The sequence below is a fragment of the Xenopus tropicalis genome, chromosome 7 (genome assembly GCF_000004195.4).
Source record: "Xenopus tropicalis strain Nigerian chromosome 7, UCB_Xtro_10.0, whole genome shotgun sequence".
Classification (NCBI taxonomy): domain Eukaryota; kingdom Metazoa; phylum Chordata; class Amphibia; order Anura; family Pipidae; genus Xenopus; species Xenopus tropicalis.
The window spans coordinates 118,907,830-118,927,161 of NC_030683.2; the positions used below are offsets into that span (position 1 = coordinate 118,907,830).

General features: G+C 44.7%; 1 protein-coding gene across 1 annotated transcript; it reads left to right on the forward strand.

Moving 5' to 3' along the window:
- The first annotated feature begins 7,118 nt into the window (after positions 1 to 7,118).
- On the forward strand, positions 7,119 to 19,132 carry LOC100488682 (phospholipase A2 inhibitor and Ly6/PLAUR domain-containing protein). The gene is made up of 5 exons (XM_002939128.5): positions 7,119 to 7,240; positions 13,284 to 13,409; positions 14,640 to 14,783; positions 17,587 to 17,730; positions 18,220 to 19,132. Exons 1-5 carry the CDS (start codon positions 7,189 to 7,191, stop codon positions 18,399 to 18,401), a joined length of 648 nt encoding a protein of 215 aa, XP_002939174.1. The 5' UTR covers positions 7,119 to 7,188; the 3' UTR covers positions 18,402 to 19,132.
- The last annotated feature ends 200 nt before the right edge of the window (positions 19,133 to 19,332 follow it).

Consider the following 19,332-nt stretch of genomic DNA (forward strand, 5'->3'; position numbering starts at 1 on the left):
CCCCCATACAGTGCCCCCCATACACAGTGCCTCATTTGCCCCCATACACAGTGCCCCCCATACACAGTAGCCCTCCTTACACAGTGCCCCCCATACACAGAGCCCCCCCATACACAGAGCCCCCCCATACACAGAGCCCCCCATACACAGTAGCCCTCCTTACACAGTGCCCCCCCATACACAGAGCCCCCCCATACACAGAGCCCCCCATACACAGAGCCCCCCCAAACACAGTAGCCCTCCTTACAGTGTCCCCCCATACAGTGCCCCCCATACACAGAGCCCCCCAATTGCCCCCATAGAGAGTACCTCCAATAGAAAATTCCCCCACAGACTTCTTGCGGCTCCTTTTTCTTATTCGGCTCCTCGTACGGCGGCGACAGGACCTTTTATAAGGTTGCACCCGTGCGTACGTGTGACGTCACACGTACGCACGGGTGCAACCTTATAAAAGGAACTGTCGCTGCCGTACGAGGAGCCGAATAAGAGGAAGGAGCCGCAAGAAGAGACAAGCGCTCCACTGCAGCCAGCGCGTCCCGCTGGCCTGGATAGTTTAATGAATGTTCTGCATTTCCGTAATGCGGGACATTCATAGAACAATCCGGGACAGCGGGACGCGCTGTAAAAACCGGGACTGTTGCGACTCCTGTGAAAGGGTCATTCGACCCCCAAAGGGGTCGCGACCCCCAGGTTGAGAACCGCTGCTTTAGGCAAATTACTATATAGGAGTACAATCAATGTCATGGGTCAGCTGAATATTCTGGTAGACCAATAGCAGGAGATCCTGCAAGTTCTAGGTGGCAAGGTGACTAGAATTTGTGACAATCAATGTCATGGGTCAGCTGGATATTCTGGTAGACCAATAGCAGGAGATCCTGCAAGTTCTAGGTGGCAAGGTGACTAGAATTTGTGACAATCAATGTCATGGGTCAGCTGGATATTCTGGTAGACCAATAGCAGGAGATCCTGCAAGTTCTAGGTGGCAAGGTGACTAGAACTTGTGACAATCAATGTCATGGGTCAGCTGGATATTCTGGTAGACCAATAGCAGGGGATCCTGCAAGTTATAGGTGGCAAGGTGACCAGGACTTGTGACAATCAACGTTATGGGTCAGCTGGATATTCTGGTAGACCAATACCAGGAAACACTGCAAGATATAGGTGGCAAGGTGGCCTGGACATCTGAAGATGGAGGTAGACCAATAGCAGGAGGTCCCACAAGTTATAGGTGGCAAGATGACCAGGACTTTCAATCAATGTTGTGGATCAGCTGGATATTATGGTAGACCAATAGCAGGGGATCCTGCAAGTTATAGGTGGCAAGATGACCAGGACTTGTGACAATCAACGTTATGGGTCAGCTGGATATTCTGGTAGACCAATAGCAGGAAGCCCTGCAAGTTATAGGTGGCAAGGTGACCAGGACTTTCAATCAATGTTGTGGATCAGCTGGATATTATGGTAGACCAATAGCAGGAGATCCTGCAAGTTATAGGTGGCGAGGTGACCAGGACTTGTGACAGTCAACGTTATGGGTCAGCTGGATATTCTAGTAGACCAATAGCAGGAAGCCCTGCAATTTATAGGTGGCAAGGTGACCAGGACTTGCGACAATTAACATCATTCATCAGCTGGATTTTCTCGTAGACCACTGCTACCTGATCAGATTTTAATTGTTTTGGGGGGCTCTAAAAAAGTTTAGGTTGGTCTTTTCAGTAAAGGTCTATAGCACAACCCCAACGTGCAGAATCCAGAACAGGTGACTAAATGTAAATGCAAGAATCTCCATACAGATTGCCCTGCTGGGTGTGCTGAGATTAAATGATCAAAAAGCCCCTCTGATCTATAGAAAAAACAGTAGGACATTTCAAGGGCGCCTGGAAAAATCCACCAAGCTATTCTAATAAAGCAGTAATAAGGTCAGGCAATAATGACGTCTGAGCTCCTTCAGTGTGGGAATCAGCAGACTAGATATTTATCTGTATGGCGTTTATTTTCTTAATAGCTTCTGCTGACTTTCTCTAAATTAAGACTTTATTTAGGTCACCGGTCGTAAAGAGGAGCTGCTGCGAAGATCAGATTCTAATATGCTGGGGAAGATGTTAAAAATATGTCTTATTTGTCTTATTATAAGGTTCAGGGCAATTAAAGAGATATATGCTAGCCATTGTATCACCTTATGCCTCCTTGTCTGCAGATTCCTGTTGGAGATGCAATGGGATGAAGCACAGTCCAGGGCCTGAACAGAAATACCAGTAATAAAAACTAAAGAATAACAATAAAAATGAAGCTGATGAGTAGCTTCTTTGGTTTTCAGGGTGAGTGCCTGATGACTAAAGGGAATTTACAGCTGCAGATTGAAGGAAAACACAACAGGATGGCTATTTATATATAAACATGAACAAAAGAGATAATTGAGACCATATAAAACCTTAGAACTTATCCATTTATATATATATATATATATATATATATATAGAGAGAGAGAGAGAGAGAGAGAGAGAGAGAGAGAGAGAGTGAGAGAGAGATTTAGTTTCCGTGCCAGTTCAACTGCAGCTCTTTTGCTGACTTCCTTGCCTAGCATGAAGTTTCACCCCCTTTCTAAGCCCTCCTTCTCCTTCCAAATATCGTGACCTAAAAGAGGTGCCTATTGTGCATGTCTAATTGGGTTTAATTGGAGCAGAGGCAGTGGGCACCTCTTCATAGTCAGAGTGAGAAGGAGGGCCCAGGAAGCAAAAGGGGGAGGAGATTAACACTAGACAAGGAAGTCAGCAAAAGAGCTGCAGTTGAACTGGCTGTAATAGAGAAATATATCTGAATGCAGGGAGAAAGGTATGTTATTATGAGGGCTGATTAGAGTATTCTTAGGGGATTTTAAAATAAATGGCTTACTTATCCTTTAATGGGGTAATTCAACAAAACCTTCAGTTTGTAACAATACATGACTTTTAAAAAAATAATGGAATTCATTTACGTCCTTCTCTCACACTTCCTGGTAACAGCTCGGCAAGCTGGCTAACTGATTTTCTAAATGGCATCACCGGTGATGTTGCCCGTAGCAACCAATCAGCAATTAGATTTGAATGGTCACCCACAAGCAAAGATCTGATTGGTTGTTACAGGCAACATCACTGATAATGTTGGTCTCCAATGTTAATAACTACACCCCTTATAGACTGATACAGAAGTAGAAGCATTTTAGTAAAGCAACAAAAAATTAAAGGGAAAATTAAAAGTAACTGAAAACGTCATTATTTGTGTCATACTGTCAGAAAATACTTTTTGTGATATTTAACTGCTGCCTTTACATAGACCATATGACCATGACTAGTACCTTATTTCTTGCACGAGGCACCACTAAAAAGTCTCTAATGTACAGTAGATGTAAAATCCCCAGAATCATGTATTGGAGTAGCAGCAGCTGAATGATAAATAGCGAGGTGACTGGGAGAGGCGACTGTATGTTAGAGGTGCTGCTAATTCTCCGGGCTATGAATCTGTCAGTGACAGGGGGCGCTGGCTGCCGGCACATTGCATCAATTCCTCACTGACAATCAAAACAGTCGAAACAGGATAATAAAAATTATTCTATAGAGAAATTGCAGATTTATCAAGACCTGCACGATGTAAAGGAAATGTATGAGGGGGGCTTGACCGCAGGGTCTTCTGCAGAGGAGTCCAACCCCTGAAGATTTTTCTGTAGGGGCAGGCCAACATGTTCTGTGTGCAGGTACTACTTACCCATTCCCTGCCTCCAATAGGGGTGATTTAACATTGTATGGTACCTTACCTGATCAACTTGTACAGGTATAGGATCCGTTATCCGGAAACCCATTATCCAGAAAGTTCCAAATAACGGAAAGGCCATCTCCCATAGACTCCATTTTAAACAAATGATTCTAATTTTTAGAAATGATTCCCTTTTCTCTGTAATAATAAAACAGTACCTGTACTTGATCCCAACTAAGATATAATTACCCCTTATTGGGGCAGAACAGCCCTATTGGGTTTATTTAATGGTTAAATGATTCCCTTTTCTCTGTAATAATAAAACAGTACCTGTACTTGATCCCAACTAAGATATAATTACCCCTTATTGGGGGCAGAACAGCCCTATTGGGTTTATTTAATGGTTAAATGATTCCCTTTTCTCTGTAATAATAAAACAGTACCTGTACTTGATCCCAACTAAGATATAATTACCCCTTATTGGGGCAGAACAGCCCTATTGGGTTTATTTAATGGTTAAATGATTCCCTTTTCTCTGTAATAATAAAACAGTACCTGTACTTGATCCCAACTAAGATATAATTACCCCTTATCGGGGGCAGAACAGCCCTATTGGGTTTATTTAATGGTTAAATGATTCCCTTTTCTCTGTAATAATAAAACAGTACCTGTACTTGATCCCAACTAAGATATAATTACCCCTTATTGGGGGCAGAACAGCCCTATTGGGTTTATTTCATGGTTAAATGATTCCCTTTTCTCTGTAATAATAAAACAGTACCTGTACTTGATCCCAACTAAGATATAATTACCCCTTATTGGGGCAGAACAGCCCTATTGGGTTTATTTAATGGTTAAATGATTCCCTTTTCTCTGTAATAATAAAACAGTACCTGTACTTGATCCCAACTAAGATATGATTACCCCTTATTGGGGGCAGAACAGCCCTATTGGGTTTATTTCATGGTTAAATGATTCCCTTTTCTCTGTAATAATAAAACAGTACCTGTACTTGATCCCAACTAAGATATAATTACCCCTTATTGGGGGCAGAACAGCCCTATTGGGTTTATTTAATGGTTAAATGATTCCCTTTTCTCTGTAATAATAAAACAGTACCTGTACTTGATCCCAACTAAGATATAATTACCCCTTATTGGGGCAGAACAGCCCTATTGGGTTTATTTCATGGTTAAATGATTCCCTTTTCTCTGTAATAATAATTCCCTTTTCTCTGTCTATAATATCAGGCAGGGAATGGGGGCCCACGAGGGGTTTTATCCCCATATCCCACAACAGCACTGCATTGGTTATTTTATATCCACAGGGGTTAAAAACTCAAGCTGTGTCCCTTTAATGGTTTCATCCCTTTGCATCCTTGTGAGAAAGCGGCGTCCTGTTATTGCTGTAAGGCCAGCAAGAGTGCTTAACCCTTTATAGCCAGCCCTGCATGCAGCTGAAGTGACATCTACGTGGAAAGCACTCTAAGGAAAGTGTTATTCCTCTATATTTCAGAGCCTTGTGGAAAATGGATTTCTGGATAATAGATTCCATATCTGCACTAAATGTAGTTCCCTTGGTTGCACAGCAGGAGGCCTTGTCCATGGTGCTGAATTAAACACAATGCTGGGAATATGACATTTCTGCATAGTAGTTGTGGTTGAATAAATGACACCTGGCCCTCTGATATAAGCTTTTTTTATGAACTTATCCTTACTTCTATATCATCCAGAGGGGGAAACAATCTACCCTAGTACATCTCTCAATCTACCCTAGTACATCTCTCAATCTACCCTAGTACATCTCTCAATCTACCCTAGTACATCTCTGTACAGAGAAGCTTGGTAAGTCCTTGCCTTGTAGAGGCTACAGTCTGTGTTTAGAGTGCAAGCCTAAGCCTAAGGTAGCCTCTGTCCTGCCCCTGACAGGCTGATTATCATAGCTTTGTATGCAGTTAGGCCCAGGGCCATAGATAGATAAGAGGGTTATAGGCCTTTCTGACCTGCAGCACTCCAACTCTTAATAAACCTACTATCAGCCTATGGTGATGGTAGATTGCCCTGATCTATATTAAGGTTACTATTAGTCCCCGTTTCAGGGGGACTGACCCCGTTTCACATTCTCTGTCCCCCGTGGATAAATGACCCCAGCAATAATCCCCACCTCTGAAAGTTGTTCCCATGGCAATAGAGCAGCCAATCGTTGCAATTCCAGGACTTTATGTTGAGCGGGTGTATGGCAATGGATGAGTTGCCAACAGTGGGCGTGGCATAAACAAATTTAGCTTTGCACATTGCAGGCCCCTTCCTGTCTCCGGATTTCAATTTGATCTGTTAATATATATGTAATATACAATAATATTATATACAGTATATTTCCCTCTATCTGTGTAACATTCTCCCTTCGGATCACTCCCTCTGCTCCTTGCACTGTGCTGACTTGCCTTGAGGAATCCTGGGAATTAAAGCAACAACCTGTCAGCAAGATAAAACCTCATACAATATAACAGCAGCCTTGTGTATAACTGGGGTCTGTAGGGTGAGAAACAATAAAAAAGTCTCCATATATCCAAGTGTAAAATCATCTAAATCCTATATGCAAGATTCCTATTGGCTGTCTCTTTCCCAGAGCTTCATTGTTATTGTGCTACTGTAATAAACACTGGGAAAGGGCTGTACCCTTGCCATGGGCATTAATGAGGCTCTCTGTGCATCTAGCATCTCCCCCCACAACCCTACCATGGGAATCATGGCCAGCCCCCCCCCTACACTGCAATGGAATCACTGCAGTAACCCCAGCATAGACCTTGTGCCAGTCTATAGGTTTTGGGTCTGTGCCATGTGTGCGTGCCGGAGGCCATTCAAGTCTATTCAGCCAGCCACTCCCTATAATGAGCAGTGTTTATATCCTGCATAACTGCATCTTTCTCCTACTCCCTTCCCCAGGTGATGGCCGGTCCACGACAAGTAAAAAAAAGCCTAGGAATTTAAGGGGGTTATGTCCAGATTTGCTTGAATTCAGAGCAGGGTCTGTTATAATAATTAAAAGATACAGTTGTCCTGCCCAAAAGAGAAAAGTTAACTCCCCAGTCTGACTGATGCTCTAAAATAATATAAAATAATATAATAGGCCTAATAATAATATTAATATATAGGCCTTTCTGTGCAAGGAAGGGTTAATGCCCAATACCCCCTCTATCTGACCACAGCCCTGGCAGGGAGGAGGGGGTAGAGGCCAATGATTTCAATGTTTTGCATTTTATGAAATGACGCACACTTCTTTCCTTTGGCCCTGCACTCATTGGTTTGCTCACCCCCCCTCCCTTTGTATCCCCTTCTTCTCCAAATCCTGCCCCTCTCCCCCATCCATCCTGCGTATAAAAAGCCACACCCTGTGGATGTGATGATCTGAAGCTTCCATAAAGCATTGCAGAAGCCACATCTCTGTCTGCGCTGCACCATGAGCTCTGTAGCGGTCCTGCTGCTGCTTCTGTCTGCCGGGCTGCAATCAGGTGAGTCTATGGCTGTCTGTGCTCCTGATCCTCTATGTGTGTGTGTGCCACTAGGGCTACGTGTCTGCATTGCCTCCCCTCTAGGGGATCTCTGTGTAGCCTTTACTCTTTACTAACATTATTCCAGATTTGCCATTGAAATTGCCCTTCGTTTGGTTCCCAAGAGATGTTATAAAAAATTGGATGTTATATAAAAAAAATAATACTAATACCCCCCACCCTATTCCATAGACAGACAAAAAGGGTAAGTAGCTGTGTCCCCTGCCTGCTGCTCTATATAAATTCTGAGTTGCTAATACGTTTGTATTCCAGCAGGGACCATGTAGATCTATGCAGGCAGCTGTGATAGTGCATGTCTGGGTAATGTCTGGCTGTGACGCACATCGCACACACATAGCATGTTCATCCTGTTATTGAGAAATGTAAAGATGTTTAATAAACATTAGAGAGGAGACATCTTAAGCCAAACCCAGTGAGAAGAAAAGAGACAGAGAGACTGGAAAAAGGTCTTCTATCCATCAGAAAATAAGGAGAAGAGAGGCTGCAACTACTGCAACCCTGGAAGTGAGCCCAAACCCAGAAGTATAGGCAAATGGCACACGTCATCAGCACCCCCAGCCCTCGTCTCCGGACGCACTCCATTTGGCTTCTTGGTGGCTGCGCATTTGCTTTTTCTCCTCATAATTGGAATTCAGCTGCGTTCTCAATGCCATATTCAGCAGGAACCCTGCTCCTGAGATTTGAATGATGGGAGCTGCTACTGTGTAACAGCTGTAGAGCCACAGTTTTGAGTTTTCTTCATATACCTGTCCCACCTTAGAAGATAGGTCAATCACCAAGTATGTGTAGGCTTGTTTATTTAGTATCAAAGTATAGTGCTGCCATAGAGCTTCTCAATGATACCCATTATATGTCTGTCCAGTTACAAGCCCTGGTTAAAGCCACACTGCTTGGTTCCAGTGGGGCATTGTTCTACTGTAGTTTCTAGTATCCAGTTTCTAATGGATCCCTGGGGTGCAGCATATTATTAGTGACCATTGGGTACCTTGCACCCCTGTACACACTCTACACCTAGTCTTGGAGTTGGAGGAGGCCTGTATCAGAGGAACCAGGGAGCTACACGGGGGTGGAGCAGGGGCCATATATTATGTGACATGGGTTGTGCTGGCTGTGGGAAGCATTGGAGAAGCCCTCTGATCTAGCAACCCTATACTTGCTCTTTTAATTGTTACTAGTTAGGCTATAATCCTTTCGGGCTGGGTGGCCACCAAAATATTTTGGTATAGTCCTCAAAAAAATCTTTAAAACCAGCCCCTGCCTTTGCAGGATTTAATGGTGTACACTGCCTATTCATTTCCTGCTATATTTATATATATATATATATATTCCCAGCATAAGCAGAGTCTGACTATTTGTTTCTCCCTACTGCCCCAATGTCTGGCCATCTCCAGGTGTGGCAATTTTAAGAGATCAGCATAGCTTTTCATTGCAGTAGGTCTGTCAAAGCATAAAACACATAACCCAAAAGCCAGCCTTTGTATGGCCATCATAATTTGATGTCAACCAAGCTGAAATGTAGGCCACCTAGTGCCCCTCAAAACCCCCATAAACCTCCAAAACTGCCTGTGCTAAGTATACTCAATGCCTCTCACCTCTAGGACAAACTATTATTTACAGGCCTAACCTGTCATTAACTAGTCCTATTCAAGACCAGCCTGCAATCACAGGGACCACGGCATGGGAAGCACTTGCTTCCTTCCAAGATGTCCATCGTTGATGTTAAGTGAGGCCAATAAGGCCTTTCACAACCCCCTTATATAGGAAATTATCTTGCTTCTTGTCATTATATGTAAAGTACACTTTTATATTTCCAATATTCTTTTCTTTCCAGATCATTAACCTTTGACTTGTGCCTCTCCAGCTGTTGCTGAACCATTACTCTCAGGGTCTCATAACAACCCAAAGCTGGGAGTTGTAGGTCAGCAACAGTGCATCAAGTCTTGCTCCCCAGTGATTTTTAGACAGTAAACCTCCTTGCCCATTAGTGGTCCTCCTCACAATTTTGCATTTATTGCTGAAGAGCACTGGATATAAGATACAAAACCCATTTACCCTATATCACCCCCCCCAGCCCCCCCCAGTGGCGCAACAGCAAAAGGCATGGCCTTGGTGCAACAGGGTGTGGCAAATTTATAATAGGGTGTTGGTGTCCCTAGGGTTGCAACCTAGGGTTGCAGACATTTAGCAGCCCAGCCAAAGGGGAGATAATGGATGGTATGTGGGCCATTGGCTGCTTGGGAAGAGCTGTCTTATAGGGGCTATGGGGCCTAATTGGAGCATTCCAGGGGTGATTTTCAAGTATGTATAAGCTTCCCCAGCTTTAGCTGGTGATTTACTGGATACGCCTGTGTATTACCGACCAGGTGGCCACCTTAGGTGTCCCATGGGTGTGGCCAAAAAACACCCAGGAGGTAGATGCCTATGTATTTGCCCACATGAAAACAATCAGTCCTATATGTAGCTGCTCCCTGTGTGAGATAAGCCTTAGAGAGCACAGACAGTCCTATAAATCTGGAAAAAAGACAAGTTGTGACAGCCCGGGGTGGCCAAAGGACACTCAGAGGCCACTCTCTGCCATTGCAGCAGGTAAGACAAGCCAAGACGATAACGGCAGAAAGCATTCCAGTTATCGGAAGCCAGGCGCAATGGGATATTACAGGCAACTGACAGATAGCAGGAGCGGCTCCTTGGAGACATGCATTAGCCACGGCTTATCAGCAGAACAGCGTAATCCACCCGGCAAGTCTGCTGGAAGTCTGATTTCTTTCCCAGAACCCCAGTCTGGATCAGATTACAGTTAAGCATTATCAAATAATTATGAACAAATATACAGAGAAATTGCTGGTAGGCGGGAGCATCATTACAAGTCTGCCAGGCAAGTGGCTTAAATCATTAACCCTCGTATTGTGCAGATAAACACATTGCAATTAACCTTAAGATTAATGTATTCCCAGCAAAATTCCACATTTTGCCATCAGCAAATGTAGCTCTTGCAACAGGGTCATATTAAACATCTCCATAGATAAGCAACTATCTTCTTCTGCCATTGGCTTTTGTTAAATTCAAAACTAATGGAGAGTAATGCTTCATTTTCCCATTGCCAATGACCGTATATATACAGTATGCACTCTAATACAAAACACATACTGCAAATTGAATATACAAAAAATGAATTACAGACCAGCGCACCCTGTTTTATTATAGACACATGGCACAGAAGTTGTGAAGATTTCTATAGGGTGTGCCAGTGTGAAAATCATTTTATATATAACCCTTTTTATATGTAACCCCTTCTTGGCACATGTCCGCAGAAATTGGATTACTCTCACTTCTCCGGGCTGTGTTTCAGTAGACTGAATTCCCTGTGCATGAAAAATACTGGGAAATAGGACTTAAGCACAGTGCCTCCACCTAGTGGACACTGAGGAGCACACCTCATTGGAATTCCACTAGGAAATAATTAGTGATGGGCGAATCAGTCCCGTTTCGCTTCGCCATAAAATTTGCAAAACGGCAAGAAAATTCAGGAAACGGCGAAAAATTCACGAAAAGCATTTGTCGCGTGATTTTTTTGATGCGACCACACCCTTTCTTGACGCGACAGCAACCAGTTTGACGCGCAGTGAATTTTTTTGACGTGCAATGAATGTTTCCGCTGTGAATTTTCACGGAAGCTTCGCACTCCCACACTCCCCTCCTAGTGGAAATACCCTCGCCCAGTTCAGCCTCTGGAACAGTCCCTTTAGTTTGGATAGGCAGTTGCTCCCACATAGCAGCACCTGAAGCACCTGTCCTCACACAGGGGGACACAAGGATGGCAACAGGCACCCACAGGCAGCTGAACAAGATGCCGAACGCTCTCTCCCTCGAAGCTGCTCTCCATTGCTCTGGATCTGTCTCTCTCTGAAGCAGGAAATCCTTTATAACCCGCTGGCCGCTGGCCCCGCCCCTGGTGTTGGCTCCAAAGCCAGGCCCTCCTCCTCTCCCAGAAGTGCACTGGGGCTCCCAGCCAATTGGATTTCTCTCCAGTCTGTAACTGGGCTGGATGATGTCACAGACAGAAAAACAGGGGAAAGAGTCCTCTGATCCCTATATACTGTATAAATATACATATATGTATCCTTGATAAAGGTCCTAATATGGACCAAAACATTGGACACAAGTCACACAAGTGATATGTGAAATAAAGACATTTTGTTGTTTTTATACTTGAGAGTGCGGCTCCTTCCCAGGCGTATGTATGTTATATTGGGCTGAAACCCCACAGACTGTTCCTCCTCTTCAGCTTATTCTTCTGCTTCTTATTCTTATTCTTAGCGCCCCCATTTTCTAAACGCTACTCCTCCTACAGTTTTAGGGGTACAACACCCAAACTCCCCACACATCTTCGCCCTATAGCGGAGCAGGCTGCTTGGGCTTTTCTAAGTGATCCCGCCCCCCATCTTTTTGCGGCGCCGCTCTGAACCCCCCAATTTTCCCATTGACTCTTATAGGGAAGATTTTCAAACTGCTGCCACTCTTACAGCTTTGAAGCTCCACCCCCCAAACTTGAATAACATAATCATGGGGTCACCCCAAATGAAACAGCGGCATTTGTTGGATGCCCCAAAATGAAAGGGGCCAACAACAGCCAATCAAATTGACTTTAATGGGGAAATTGAAACTGCTGCCAATCTTACAGCTTTGAGGCTACACTCCCTAAACTTGAATCACATAGTCATGGGGTCAGCCTGAATGAAAATATTTTATTTGTTGGATGCCCAAAAGTGGGTGGAGCTACAAACAGCCAATCAGATTTTTGTACTTTTGACTTTCAATGTGGGAAATTCAACCTGCTGCCATTCTTACAGTAATAACGCCGGGGTCCCCAAACCTTGTAGAGCTAGGCACCAGGTAACTGTGGTTCAAGGTTAGAGAAATTGGGTGGAGTCACCAACAGCCAATCAGATTTTACGTATTGACTTTCAATGGGGAAATTTAACCTGCTGCCACTATCATAGTATTAACACCAGGGTCCCCAAACTCCTACAGTTGGTCACTAGGGGACTGCAGGTTAGGTTTGGAAAAGTGGGTGGAGCAACCAACCGCCAATCAGATGTCACTCATTGACTTTCAGTGGGGAAATTTAAATTCATTGGTTTACATTTAAACTGATGCCATTATATAAGTATTAATTCCAGGGTTGTTAAACATTGCAAAGTTAGTCACTGGGTATTTGCGGTTCAAAGTTAGAAAAAGTGGGCGGAGCCACAAACAGCCAATCACATTTCACATTTCAGTGTTGGTCAGTCCCACAATTTTTACGCTTGAGCCCCCAAACTTTGCAAAGTTGGTCACTAGGGCACTGCAGTTCAAAAATAGGAAACGTGGGTTGGGCCACTAACAGCCATTCTTTAATATTAATCCTAGGGTCCCTAAACTTTGCAGAGTTAGTCACTGGGAAACTGCAGTTCCAGGTTAGAAAAAGTGGGCGGAGCCACCAACCGCCAATCAGATGTCACTTGTTGACTTTCAGTGGGGAAATTTAAATTGCTGCCATTCAGACACTATTAAAACAAGGGTCCCCAACTTTTCACAGCGGTTTTTACTATATAACTGTGGTCCAAGGTTAGAAAAACTGTGTGGAGCCAACAACAGATCAGATTTCATTCAGTGACTGCGTTTTTCAAACCAACATGAAGTTTGTTCTCAAACCTCCCTTTCTAGTGTGACCTTGCTCTCCCATAGAACGTTTGGAGACATCAGGAAGTCGCACTTCCCTGGCGACTGCAGTGACACTGGAATTATGGGGAAAAATGCTGAATTATGGCTAAAAAAAATGTGGATTTGCACGTGAAATTGCACTTTGCGCACTTCAGTAGAAGCCAAAAACAACCCTTTTTGTGCCTTATGCCCCTTCTCCCTTTACATAATAAACTTTAAAAGCATTAAACCATGTTTGCTTTGTTTCCAGCCTTAATAAATATGATTTGTTTCTCTTAAGCTTTCTCTCTAGAATGTTATAACTGCAGCTACAGTACCAAGGATGAGTGTGCAACTATAAACATCTGCAGCAATGGGAAGAATCAATGTCTCTTGACTGTCACAGAAAGCAACATAAGTAATACAGGTAGGTCTTATAAGCTGAAATCTTTGCGGGTCTAATGAGCTGGAATCTTTGGGGTCTAATAAGCTGAAATCTTTGCGGGTCTAATGAGCTGGAATCTTTGGGGTCTAATGAGCTGGAATCTTTGGGGTCTAATGAGCTGGAATCTTTGGGGTCTAATGAGCTGGAATCTTTGGGGTCTAATGAGCTGGAATCTTTGGGATCTAATGAGCTGGAATCTTTGGGGTCTAATGAGCTGGAATCTGTGGGGTCTAATGAGCTGGAATCTGTGGGGTCTAATGAGCTGGAATCTGTGGGGTCTAATGAGCTGGAATCTGTGGGGTCTAATGAGCTGGAATCTGTGGGGTCTAATGAGCTGGAATCTGTGGGGTCTAATGAGCTGGAATCTTTGGGGTCTAATGAGCTGGAATCTGTGGGGTCTAATGAGCTGGAATCTTTGGGGTCTAATGAGCTGGAATCTTTGGGGTCTAATGAGCTGGAATCTTTGGGGTCTAATGAGCTGAAATCTTTGGGGTCTAATGAGCTGAAATCTTTGGGGTCTAATGAGCTGAAATCTTTGGGGTCTAATGAACTGGAATCTTTGGGGTCTAATGAGCTGGAATCTTTGGGGTCTAATGAGCTGGAATCTTTGGGGTCTAATGAGCTGAAATCTTTGGGGTCTAATGAGCTGAAATCTTTGGGGGTCTAATGAGCTGGAGTCTTTGGGGTCTAATGAGCTGAAGTCTTTGGGGTCTAATGAGCTGAAATCTTTGCGGGTCTAATGAGCTGGAATCTTTGGGGTCTAATGAGTTGGAATCTTTGGGGTCTAATGAGCTGGAATCTTTGGGGTCTAATGAGCAGGAATCTTTGGGGTCTAATGAGCTGGAATCTTTGGGGTCTAATGAGTTGGAATGTTTGGGGTCTAATGAGCTGGAATCTTTGGGGTACAATAAGCTGGGATCATTTGGGCTCAATGAGTTGGAACATGTTGACCAACTTGATAAGAGGAAATAGGGAAATATTGGGAAATAAAACACTTACTTCATAGGTCTCTAAGAAACATGGGACGGTATATCTAACTGCAAGATGACAATGCATATTCTAGACTAGAGCAGATTCCATCTGATTCCACTGATTAGACATAAATAGGCTGCAGAACCAGAGGTTGCTAGTGACTCAAGAGAATATAAAGACCAAGAGGAGGTCCAGCTTCCAATTTCCAAAGTAAAACCAATCCCCTTTTCTCATTGTCAGGCCTACCATTCAAGTTCTTCACTTATTCCTGCGGTGTGAAAGAGGACTGTGATAAGAAATTCAGTATGTCTGTAAATAACACCGTGCAAAGGAGCGATACCACTTGCTGTAATACAGACAAATGCAAACCTCAGAGGTCTGAACGTGAGTATATCCCTCACCTTACCTGTAGCTTGTACAGTGTCCTGCATATATATATATAATATTAATTCTTCTATTTGCTTTTAAGTCTTCTAAGGGTTTTACTTTGCACATTTAGGTAGCTGGTGGCACTGAAGGCAAAACAGACATTTCTGTGCTCTAATTTTTCTAAAAAGATGAATTATTATCAGGGTCAGGCTGCTCCGGCCGCAGATGTCCCTCCCCTGACGCGTTTCACTTATGCTCGCTCATGGTAGGATGTCGGGGGCCCCTGTGGGGGGTTAGGGGGGCGTGGCTTTCGGGGGCACCTTGGGGGTAGGCACCATCTCTCCCTACTATACCTGCTATCCCACAGCCACAGTCCCTTCCCAGAGGCTATTATCCCCCCACTGCTACTATAGGCACCATCTCTCCCTATTATACCTGCTATCCCACAGCCACAGTCCCTTCCCAGAGGCCATTATCCCACTGCTACTATAGGCACCATCTATCCCTACTATACCTGCTATCCCACAGCCCCAGTCCCTTCCCAGAGGCTATTATCCCCCCACTGCTACTATATGCACCATCTCTCCCTACTATACCTGCTATCCTACAGCCCCAGTCCCTTCCCAGAGGCTATTATCCCACTGCTACTATAGGCACCATCTCTCCCTACTATACCTGCTATCCCACAGCCCCAGTCCCTTCCCAGAGGCTATTATCCCCCCACTGCTACTATAGGCACCATCTCTCCCTACTATACCTGCTATCCCACAGCCCCAGTCCCTTCCCAGAGGCTATTATCCCACTGCTACTATAGGCACCATCTCTCCCTACTATACCTGCTATCCCACAGCCACAGTCCCTTCCCAGAGGCTATTATCCCCCCACTGCTACTATAGGCACCATCTCTCCCTACTATACCTGCTATCCCACAGCCCCAGTCCCTTCCCAGAGGCTATTATCCCCCCACTGCTACTATAGACACCATCTCTCCCTACTATACCTGCTATCCCACAGCCCCAGTCCCTTCCCAGAGGCTATTATCCCCCCACTGCTACTATAGACACCATCTCTCCCTACTATACCTGCTATCCCTCAGCCACAGTCCCTTCCCAGAGGCTATTATCCCCCCACTGCTACTATAGGCACCATCTCTCCCTACTATACCTGCTATCCCACAGCCACAGTCCCTTCCCAGAGGCTATTATCCCACTGCTACTATAGGCACCATCTCTCCCTACTATACCTGCTATCCCACAGCCCCAGTCCCTTCCCAGAGGCTATTATCCCCCCACTGCTACTATAGGCACCATCTTTCCCTACTATACCTGCTATCCCACAGCCCCAGTCCCTTCCCAGAGGCTATTATCCCCCCACTGCTACTATAGGCACCATCTCTCCCTACTATACCTGCTATCCCACAGCCCCAGTCCCTTCCTAGAGGCTATTATCCCCCCACTGCTACTATAGGCACCATCTCTCCCTACTATGCCTGCTATCCCACAGCCACAGTCCCTTCCCAGAGGCTATTATCCCCCCACTGCTACTATAGGCACCATCTCTCCCTACTATACCTGCTATCCCACAGCCACAGTCCCTTCCAGAGGCTATTATCCCCCCACTGCTACTATAGGCACCATCTCTCCCTACTATACCTGCTATCCCACAGCCACAGTCCCTTCCCAGAGGCTATTATCCCACTGCTACTATAGGCACCATCTCTCCCTACTATACCTGCTATCCCACAGCCCCAGTCCCTTCCCAGAGGCTATTATCCCCCCACTGCTACTATAGGCACCATCTTTCCCTACTATACCTGCTATCCCACAGCCCCAGTCCCTTCCCAGAGGCTATTATCCCCCCACTGCTACTATAGGCACCATCTCTCCCTACTATACCTGCTATCCCACAGCCCCAGTCCCTTCCTAGAGGCTATTATCCCCCACTGCTACTATAGGCACCATCTCTCCCTACTATACCTGCTATCCCACAGCCACAGTCCCTTCCCAGAGGCTATTATCCCCCCACTGCTACTATAGGCACCATCTCTCCCTACTATACCTGCTATCCCACAGCCACAGTCCCTTCCCAGAGGCTATTATCCCCCCACTGCTACTATAGGCACCATCTCTCCCTACTATACCTGCTATCCCACAGCCACAGTCCCTTCCCAGAGGCTATTATCCCCCCACTGCTACTATAGGCACCATCTCTCCCTACTATACCTGCTATCCCACAGCCCCAGTCCCTTCCCAGAGGCTATTATCCCCCCACTGCTACTATAGGCACCATCTCTCCCTACTATACCTGCTATCCCACAGCCCCAGTCCCTTCCCAGAGGCTATTATCCCACTGCTACTATAGGCACCATCTCTCCCTACTATACCTGCTATCCCACAGCCCCAGTCCCTTCCCAGAGGCTATTATCCCACTGCTACTATAGGCACCATCTCTCCCTACTATACCTGCTATCCCACAGCCACAGTCCCTTCCCAGAGGCTATTATCCCACTGCTACTATAGGCACCATCTCTCCCTACTATACCTGCTATCCCACAGCCCCAGTCCCTTCCCAAAGGGTTTTATCCCCCACTGCTACTATAGGCACCATCTCTCCCTACTATACCTGCTATCCCACAGCCCAAGTCCCTTCCCAGAGGCTATTATCTCCATTGTTGCAATAAGGTGCTTGGTGTCCACAGTGTAAAAAATATGCATAAATGCAAATTATAGATATAAAAACAGGCAGACACTGCATTGTTTCTGATAAAGAAATAGCTGTTTTTGCTTAAACATCAGCCCCCTCTCTTCTTACCTCTCAGCACCCAAAATAAGTGCACAGAAAAACAAGCTCCAATGCCCCTACTGTTCTGAGAGCAACACTGACAAATGCAAGAATACGGCGACCATGGAATGCACCGGTGATGAGAATAAATGCTTCACCTACTCCTACTCACATAGAAACAGTAAGTATCCCAAGCGAAACAAGTACCTTTCAAGCTGGCGTAAATTGCAGGGCTCCCTTGCACCTCTGTGGATAAGATACTTATTCTAATATAAACTGTAAATATTACTACAGGTGTGGGATCTGTTATCCAGAAACCCATTATTCAGAAATCTCTGAATTAACGGAAGACCATCTCTCATAGACTCTATTTTAATCAATTAATTGAAAATGTTGAGAATGTTTTTCTTTGCAATAATAAAACAGTTCTTAGTCCCACCTAAGATGTAATTAATCCTTATTTAAGACAAAACTGAGTTTATTTAAGGTTTAACTGATTTTTAAGTAGACATAAAGTATAGCTATGCAAATTATGGAAAGACCCCTTATCCGGAATACTCCAGGTTGTGAACATTCTGGATAATTGGTCCCATACCTGTATTATAGTAGTTGAAGGTTGATGTTTAATGGCAATATTTCATTTCTTTGCAATCTCTCCCTTTCCTAACAGCCCCCTACGCAATGCAAGGCTGTATGCAGACCAATATGTGTGAGACCAACAATCCCCTTGTACTTCCCGGAAGCTCCCAGTTCACCAAGAAGACACTTGTTTGCAGCCATGCACCCTCTGTCCTCCCCAGTTTGCTTGGCCCAGTAGCCTACGGCTTGCTCTTGCTCAAACTCATCTCCTAAACTGAGTGTGAGGAGGCAGTCTGAAGATTTCGGAAGAGCCGTACTCTGGAAGAGGGGCCCCGCGGTGCATTGCAGAGCAAGGTGTACCAACACACAGTATACAAGCAGAGCAATGCATGCCTATACACTGTATATTTGCAGAGCCATGTATAGCTATATATCTGGGCAGACATATTTATATTCATATGTTATGTATGTGCACAGCATACCTATATCCTGAAACTCAAGCAGAGCAACATATATTACATACAGAGACACAGGGAGCTCATATCAGTTATATGATCTGTGTGCAGAGCATTGCATGGCTTTGTTCGTGACAAACAGCTACTTCCAGTTCCTTGGCATCAATAGCACCCACAAGGCTTTGCAAACAGGCCATAGCAGTCAGACCTGGCAGTGAAGGGGCACTGGGTGGAGATAACATGAGAATCACTGTGAATTCCCCAATTGGAAAGGTTACAACTCTGGTTCCGATTCTCACAACGCAAATGGGGGTTGTTAGTAGCAGAAGGCGCGTTGTCTGCGGAAGACGAAGCATGTCCCAGATTTACTAAATTGCGCTAAACATTTATGCACCCTGACTGGGGCTTAGCACTATTTATTGAACATTGCCCTTTTCTCAGTGTTTGGTGTTACCACTAAATTGTAGCCGTTACTGCATTCAGCTTTTTTCTTTCTCTTTCCACCAATGGAAATCTAGGTCAATAAAAACGTTTTTTTGTAATAAATGATCAAGGGGTCCAGTTATTCTTTGTGCTTAGTAACAGATTAGTAAGGATCCTGATTGGTTAAGAAATGCAATGGTTAATTAGGGTTGGCACCTTTTGATTAAAGGGGTTGTTAACCCTACCCCACTGCATCCCCTAGTTTTGCCATACAAGTTGCAAAAAAATGTAATTGAAATGCAATTTATTCTTTCTTTTCTGCCGTA

Excerpts from the sequence above, each read along its gene's own strand:
- LOC100488682 (XM_002939128.5), top strand. The coding sequence starts at position 7,189 with ATGAGCTCTGTAGCGGTCCTGCTGCTGCTTCTGTCTGCCGGGCTGCAA. Across the intron at positions 7,241-13,283 it reads GTCTGCCGGGCTGCAATCAG|CTTTCTCTCTAGAATGTTAT; the intron begins GTGAGTCTATGG and ends GTTTCTCTTAAG. Across the intron at positions 13,410-14,639 it reads AAGCAACATAAGTAATACAG|GCCTACCATTCAAGTTCTTC; the intron begins GTAGGTCTTATA and ends TCTCATTGTCAG.